The 8,112-nt window shown below is 51.2% G+C and overlaps 1 protein-coding gene across 1 annotated transcript; it reads left to right on the top strand.

Annotated features, from left to right (window-relative positions):
* Positions 1-3,097: 3,097 nt before the first annotated feature.
* Positions 3,098-4,845, top strand: LOC116520275 (zinc finger protein 665-like; the record flags this gene model as incomplete). Its single annotated transcript, XM_032234435.1, has 2 exons — positions 3,098-3,178; positions 3,315-4,845. A coding segment is annotated over exon 2 (1,401 nt), but the record flags the coding sequence as incomplete, so codon positions are not given.
* Positions 4,846-8,112: the final 3,267 nt, after the last annotated feature.

Raw genomic sequence — 8,112 nt, 5'->3', positions numbered from 1 at the left:
GAAGGAACAAGCCAGACATTTGGGGGATCTTCCGAGTTGCAACAGCACTGAAAAAAGGGAGGCCTAGTTCTCCCCGCCTATGACCCCTGCCGCAGCCCCCCGGGTGGCGTGATGGATGTTTAGACGCTTGGCAGCTGACTCACATTTGTGACGGTCACAGTGCCCGGGGGTCACGTGATCCCCCCTTTTTTAGCGACCTTCTGACAAGCAAAGTCAGTGGGAAGCCAGATTCACTTCAACCAGTGGTTCCCAAACTTGGCAACTTTAAGACTTGCGGACTTCAACTCCTAGAGCTGGCTGGAGAATTCTGGGAGTTGAAGTCCACAAGTCTTAAAGTGGCCAAGTTTGGGAACCACTGGTCTATACCATAATTTGTTTGGCAGCCAGAGGGATGATGGGCCGAGGGAATTTTCGGCAACACAGACTGCCCAGGAAGGAATAGGGGTGGCAGCCGGTCACTTGGGGAGGGAGGGGGAGCTGGTGGGACAATTCAGTGCAGGGATTTGTGGATCTGGAGACGGATCGGTGGCCAAAAGCAGCTGAGCCGCAGCTGCCGGGGGAGGATGGAGGGTGTGCCAGACTCTTCCATCCAAGAGGAGGAAATGTTAAGGGTGCGGCTTAAGTAGGCGGGCACATGCCAAGTCGTCGAAAGGGGTGTGAGTGCCCGGTGTTTCTGATTTTATATTGGCCCTGTAAGATGCAGCTGAATATGAAACTCAGCGTTACAAATTACACTCACCAAAACAAATTACTAGAAGGACAAATCGGAAAGCAACACGCAAACACACAAACACACCCATTCCTTGTGCGCTGAGTTTCTCATAAACAGCGATTGCCAGGAAAAGATGCTGGCACGGGCAGCGAAGGGCAAAAAGGACACTGGGCATCCTTGAAGGGATCCATTTCTCCTTTTCACCCTTCCGTAAAATGCAAATACAAATGAAAATAGTGAGAAAGCAGAGGAGGAGAAACCGGGGGATAAAAGGGGGAGAAGGAAGAAAAGCATTGACTTCAGGGTCTTTTTAACGCAAAAGAATAAGACGAGCCTTTTAGCGTATCTGTTTTTCAATATGCAGTCATTCTGCCCACTCTGAGAATCTTGGGCTCTGGGTCGCAAAAGCAAAGTGGCACTTCTAGTCCTCATGACCATTCCTCCACGCACACAGAGCTTCTTTGCCAGAAACGGAGATGGGGACCTTCGAGATGCCAACAAAGAGGTTGCCAAGGAGACCTTCGGGCTGTTTCTCAAAAACAACATCACAGCAACCCCTCGGCCACAATCGGGATTCCTCCCCCCCCCCCCCGCCTGGCCGCCCAAGGACGTGGAATCTCAGAGTCATTCATTTTTATGTCACGAGGCTTTTCAAAGAAGGTGGGAAAAAAAGGACTTTCTATTTTGGGTTTGAGAACTTCCTCTGCTGCCGAGTTTGCAAAGCTGGCCCAGAACCAGCATGGCGGGGCCGATCGCAGACCATCAGCCCCCTTCTCCCCACACCAAGATTACGAAAGAAAGGAGCTCCCAGAGGGCTGCAGAATTGGGATCGGCAGAAAGGGAGCAACAGAATATCAGAGTTGGAAGGGACCTTGGAGGTCTTCTAGTCCAACCCCCTGCACCAGGAGCCTAGACCATTCCAGACAAATAGCTGTCCAGTCAATTCTTGAAAGCCTCCAGTGATGGAGCCCCCACAACTTCTGAACTGTTCCACTGGCTAATTGTTCTGTCGGGAAATTCGTCCTTAATTAAGTTTCCATCCGTTGTTCCTTCTCTGGCCTTCAGGGGCTTTGGAGAATAGCTTGACCCCCTTCCTCCTCTCTGGGGCAGCCCCTCAAATACTGGAAGGCAGCTCTCATGTCACCCCTAGTCCTTCTCTCCATCAAAGTAGCCATGCAACCGTTCCTCATATGTTTTAGCCTCCAGCCCCTTAATCCTCTCGGCTGCTCTTCTCTGCACACTTTCTATAAGGTTTCAGCGTCTTTTTGGAATTGTGGTGACCAAAACTGGAAAGGCAGCAGAAACGACGAGTTCTCTGGAGGAGAAAGGGAGCTCCCCTCCCCATTATCCTATGACTCATCTGCTCCGCTCGTAAAAGCCAGGAGGAAACGTGCGGAAAACATGCCCGTTGCCCCCCCACCAGCCTTGCAAGTCGGAGCAAAATGCCAGGATTCCGTTTCCAGGGAGAGTTTTCCCCTGAATGTCCACAGAGCAGAGTTTTGTCTCCCCCCTGCTCAGCCCCAAAGGGAGGAGGAGGGGTACGTTCCCCCCCCGCAGGAAAGGGTGGGGGGATCCCCTCCTGGGATCCGCTTCTTCCCCCCCCCTTGGGATCCCTGGCTTTCCAGTGGATCCCCCCGTCCCTCCTCGTCTCCCAATGGCCTCCCGGGATCCCCTCGGGCTGAGCTCCGTCCCTTCCCGGGATCCCTTTGGCTGCTCGGCTCCTGGCCCGGCGGTTCTCCTCCTGGGGGTGGAAGGGCCTTTTCCCAGGGGTCGCCCGAGACCCCCGGGGGGAGCCTGGCAGGAGAAGCCGGGGAAGGGAGGATGCGGGCCTTCCCTTCGGAGCCTCCCCTTCGGCTCCCCGGGCGAAGCTCCGCCGCCCCCGCCAGGAGCCTCCCGCGCCCAAAGGAGCCGCCCGAAGGGAAGGGGCGGTGGGAGGGGCGGGGCCACCGCGGATCCTCCCACCGAAGCCCCGCCCTCCCTCCGCCTGTCCGGGTGGCTGGCTGTGGGCGGGGGGCGGGGCGGAAGGAGGGGCCGGAGTGGGGACAGACGCGCAAGCGCAGAGGACGCTGGGAAAGCAGCTCCCTCCCAGCGACGGCGCTCGGTGGGCGGAGCTATGGAGGCCGAGAGGGACCGTTGCTGAGGGGGAAAACCAGGCGCGGAAAACCAGGCGCGAAGAATGAAATAAAAGAAAGGAACGTGGCGGCGAAGGGAAGGCTGGAGCCCAATTTTGCGCTTGGGGGTCACCGCCGCAGGAGGAACCGTGTCGAACGGCATCAGGAAGGCCGAGAACCGAACTGTTCTGGCGGGTCCCTTTCTCTCCTTCGGGGGAACGACAAGGAGGCGGTGCCTGGAGAGGAGGAGGCGGGGCTTCGCAGGAAGGAGGGGCGGGGAAACGGAGCACCTTCACTTTCGGAACCAGAGAGCTGGCGGAAGGAGCGGTTCCCTTCGGAGGCGGAGACACCGGAAGTAAGTAGAGGCTGCTGGGACGGAGGGGCAGCCTGGGAGGGTCTCCTTCGGGTCCTCGGGAGGGGAGGCCTCGGCCTGGGCCTCTCCTGCGGTGAGGGGGACGCCGCCGTGACCCGCCTCTCTTTCTCCCCTGCAGGAGGACGGAGGAGCCCGGCGGGGGAGGGAAGGAAGGAAGCGCCGCCCGAGAGGAGGAGGAGAGAGGGCCCCGCGGAGCAGCCCCGGGAGACGGCGGGGAAAGGCCGGGGGGCTCCGGAACTGCAGGAGGGATGAGCCCAGCGGGAGCCCGGGAAAGGCGGCTGCCTGGAGGGGGATGCGGGGAGGAGGAAACGGGGGGAGACGCCGAGACGGGCCTGGAGGGTGGAGGGTCCTTCGGAAGACCCCGGAATCCCCAAAGGATCCAGGAGGAAGAAGAGAGATATCAGTGCCCGGAATGTGAAAAATTCTTCAAGAGAAATCAGTGTCTTCGAAAGCATCTAAAGGTCCATTCAGGAGAAAAACCTCATAAATGTTTGGAGTGTGGAAAGAGTTTCAGTCAGAGGAGCAACCTTTATGCACATCAAAGGATCCACACAGGAGAAAAACCTCATAAATGTCTGGAGTGTGGAAAGAGCTTCAATCAGAGGAGCAACCTTTATGCACATCAAAAGATCCACACAGGAGAAAAACCTCATAAATGTCTGTTGTGTGGAAAGCGCTTCAGTCGGAGGAGCAACCTTTATGCACATCAAAGTATCCATTCAGGAGAAAAACCTCATAAATGTCTGCAGTGTGGAAAGAGCTTCAGTCAGAGTGGCAGCCTTTATAGACATCAAAGGATCCATACAGGAGAAAAACCTCATGAATGTCTGGAGTGTGGAAAGAGCTTCAGTCAGAGTAGCAGCCTTTATGCACACCAAAGGATCCACACAGGAGAAAAACCTCATAAATGTCTGGAGTGTAGAAAGAGCTTCAGTCAGAGTAGCAGCCTTTATGTACACCAAAGGATCCACACAGGAGAAAAACCTCATAAATGTCTGGAGTGTGGAAAGAGCTTCAGTCAGAGTAGCAGCCTTTATGCACATCAAAGGATCCACACAGGAGAAAAACCTCATAAATGTCTGGAGTGTGGAAAGAGCTTCAGTGAGAGGAACAGCCTTTATGCACATCAAAGGATCCACACAGGAGAAAAATCTCATAAATGTCTGGAGTGTGGAAAGAGCTTCATTGAGAGGGGCCACCTTTATAAACATCAGAGGATCCACACAGGAGAAAAACCTCATAAATGTCTGGAGTGTGGAAAGAGCTTCAGTCAGAGGAGCAACCTTTATGCACATCAGAGGATCCACACAGAAGAAAAACCTAATAAATGTCTGGAGTGTGGAAAGAGCTTCAGTCGGAGGAGCCACCTTTATGTACACCAAAGGATCCACACAGGAGAAAAACCTCATAAATGTCTGGAGTGTGGAAAGAGCTTCAGTCAAAGGGGCCACCTTTATAAACATCAGAGGATCCACACAGGAGAAAAACCTCATAAATGTCTGGAGTGTGGAAAGAACTTCAGTCAGAGGAGCAACCTTTATGCACATCAGAGGATCCACACAGGAGAAAAACCTAATAAATGTCTGGAGTGTGGAAAGAGCTTCAGTCAGAGGAGCCACCTTTATGCACACCAAAGGATCCACACAGGAGAAAAACCTCATAAATGTCTGGAGTGTGGAAAGAGCTTCAGTCAGAGTAGCAGCCTTTATGCACACCAAAGGATCCACACAGGAGAAAAACATATGTCTGGAGTGTGGAAAGAGCTTCAGTCGGAGGGGCAACCTTTATGCACATCAAAGGATCCACACAGGAGAAAAACCTCATTAATGTCTGGAGTGTAGAAAGAGCTTCCTTGAGAGGGGCAACCTTTATAAACATCAGAGGATCCACACAGGAGAAAAACCTCATAAATGTCTGGAGTGTGGAAAGAGCTTCAACCATAGGAGCAGCCTTTATGTACATCAAAATATTCACAAGGGAGGAAAAACCTCAAGGTGGCGCAGTGGTTAAATGCAGCACTGCAGGCTACTGCTAGATCAGCAGTTCAGAGGTTCAAATCTCACCGGCTCAGGGTTGACTCAGCCTTCCATCCTTCCGAGGTGGGTAAAATGAGGACCCAGATTGTTGGGGGCAATATGCTGACTCTCTGTAAACCGCTTAGAGAGGGCTGAAAGCCCTATGAAGCGGTATATAAGTCTACTGCTATTGCTATTGCAACAAAGGATCCAACCAGGAGAAAAACCTCATAAATGTCTGGAGTGTAGAAAGAGCTTCAGTCGGAGGAGCAGCCTTTATAGACATCAAAGGATCCACACAGGAGAAAAACCTCATTATTGTCTGGAGTGTAGAAAGAGCTTCAGTCGGAGGAGCAGCCTTTATGCACATCAAAGGATCCACACAGGAGAAAAACCTCATAAATGTCTGGAGTGTGGAAAGAGCTTCAGTCAGAGGAGCAACCTTTATAGACATCAAAGGATCCATTGAGGAGAAAAACCTCAGAAATGCATAGAGTGTGGAATGAGTTTCTCCTCGTTTTGCACTGAAGACCTGAGCTAATCTGATGCTGGAGCCCAGTGAGGCTTAGACCGATGGAGGAAGTTCCCTTCTCAGCTGACACAATAAGAACAAGCCAGCTGCAAGGGACCTTAGAGGTCTTCTAGCCCAACCCTCCGCTCAAGCAGCAGATCTCATCCCGAAGGTGCTTTTTCAGGAGGCAACTGGATTTTCTTTCCCTTCACTTCTCACCCAAGAAATGTCCTCCGTTAATAGGACAGAGCAGAAGGGAATTCTTTATTGGCCAAGTGTGATTGGACACACAAGGAATTTGTCTTTCGTGCATCACCTCTCACACTGTACCTGAAGTAAAATAAAAGGCATCCATCAACATACAACACTTGGTGATAGTCGTAAGTTACTAATAAGCAATCAAATAATACTAAGAAAGAAACAGAACCATCTAAATTGTAAAGATAAAAGCAACATAGTCATAAGTGGGGAGAGACAGTTACCCAGAAGAGTAAGAAGAAGATAGTAATGCAGTCCTAGGAGGAGGTGTGGGAATTTGTTGTTGAGCAGAGTGATTGCAGGTGGGGGAAACCTGTTCTTGTGTGTAGTTGTCTTGGTGTGCAGTGCCCTATACACCCCAGAGACAGTAAGCACGGTAGTCAGCCAGCCCCTCCCCACTTTAGCTGCCTTAGAAGCCCCTCCCTCTCCACATCCACCTGCTCCTCCTTTTCAAAGACTGCAGCAGTGGGGGGAAATCCCCTCCAATACTGCCCCCTTCCTAGTTGCAGTTTTCAACCTTTTTGAGCCCTTGGAAACCGTGTCTCTCTCTGTGTGTGTATGATTTTCCTCCTACACCCTCTCCCTCTGTGGAGGGGACTCCTGTTGCGCCTGCTGCCTGTGCCACTGTGCCCTGCGACATAGCCCTCCACCCCTGGGTTGGCTCTTCCTTGAGCCATTGGGAGCTTTGGATTTTCATACAGTGTTTTGCCCATCTTCTTGCCCGTTTTATTGTCCTCTTTTGTAAGCCACCCAGAGTCATTGGCAGTTGGGCTCCCCTTTGCTTCTCCCAAACTCTCCCCAATTCAGGCAATCAAGTTCTTTTCGGCTCCACACCAAAGTTAGTGCCTGAGTTTGGAGAGTAAGATATGAAAATCCTGCGTGGCTTCATGATGCTGAATCCCCAAGGACATGACCCTCTTTTGCCCATCTTTCAAATGTTGAGGGCTCCAGCAGCTGAAGACCCAGAAAGAATCCAACTTGGAGAATATCAGCGCTGAATGATTTCCTGTTTCTTTTTTTTCCCAACAATGAGATATTGATTTCTATGACGAAATTCACTAGCAGGAGATTCTCCTCCTTAGCTGCTCTTTAACTGGAGACGATCTCCTTTTGGGCATGAATTCCAAATTCAGATATCCAGGAAGAAAATGTATCCACGCAGTTGCTGTTTAAAGACCCGCTTGTCTTCTCCCCAATTGGGGTCTGAGCCTGGTGTGGAAGCCAATGATGGGCCCAGACAGGAGGGGCAGGTTTTCTGATTGCTTTTTATTGGAGGACTCCAAGGAAAAACGTTCCTGGTCAAAAGGCCCAGAACAAAGGATTAAGAAAGCTTTATACATTTTCACTAAAGGAGAAGGCGGGACAAGGTGAAATAATAAGAAATATCCTCTAAAAAACACTTTAGCAATAATTCTACCATTTGTTCTATTGGTCTCTAGCTGTGCCATTCCTAAGCCTTGGCTAACGAAGGCCCCAGGAGTTCTCTAACAGGCCTTTCATTGGCTGCCATAGGCCATCTCTATTCCTAACTTTTAGCTGAGCTCTGCAGGTTGCCTAATTCTCCTTACTTTTATCATCTTTCTAGCTACCCATAATTGCTGCAAGCTTTACACATGCATATTTCCTGTTGATAAGCATTCTTTGTTCTTGTGAGACAGACAGAGCCCTAGACCCCAATTACAGTCTTCCTGCTTTACTTTCAAGTGTGTACTATGACCTTGCTTTAGCCCCCAGCCCATCATCCCCCCCCCTTTGAATCTGAAAATGATCTCATTTTCCAAGGTTCACCCAACAGCAATATCCCTGCACTGGGAGACCTCCTGGTTTACTTACAGGTGGGGAGGCAAAGCAGAAGGCATTGTAATGCACAACAGGTGATTAAGAGAACAATGACTTTGCCTGCCAGGGTCATTATTAGGTACTTAACCAGTGAAATCAGGCAACCCCCCTGTCAGTCAATGCCACTAGTCTTTCCATTCGCCCATGGGGGAGGGGGGGTTGCAGCTCTCTTTGTGATGTGTGTAGTTCAGCTGTGGAATTCCAGGATTTCTCCAGAATCTGCACACAGCATTGTTGTCCAAGTAGTGCACACCCATCTCCTTAGGATGCCAATATCATATCTAGAGCTATTC

The sequence above is a fragment of the Thamnophis elegans genome, chromosome 17 (assembly GCF_009769535.1).
Source record: "Thamnophis elegans isolate rThaEle1 chromosome 17, rThaEle1.pri, whole genome shotgun sequence".
NCBI classification, from domain to species: domain Eukaryota; kingdom Metazoa; phylum Chordata; class Lepidosauria; order Squamata; family Colubridae; genus Thamnophis; species Thamnophis elegans.
This window is presented reverse-complemented; position numbering and strand designations above follow the sequence as displayed.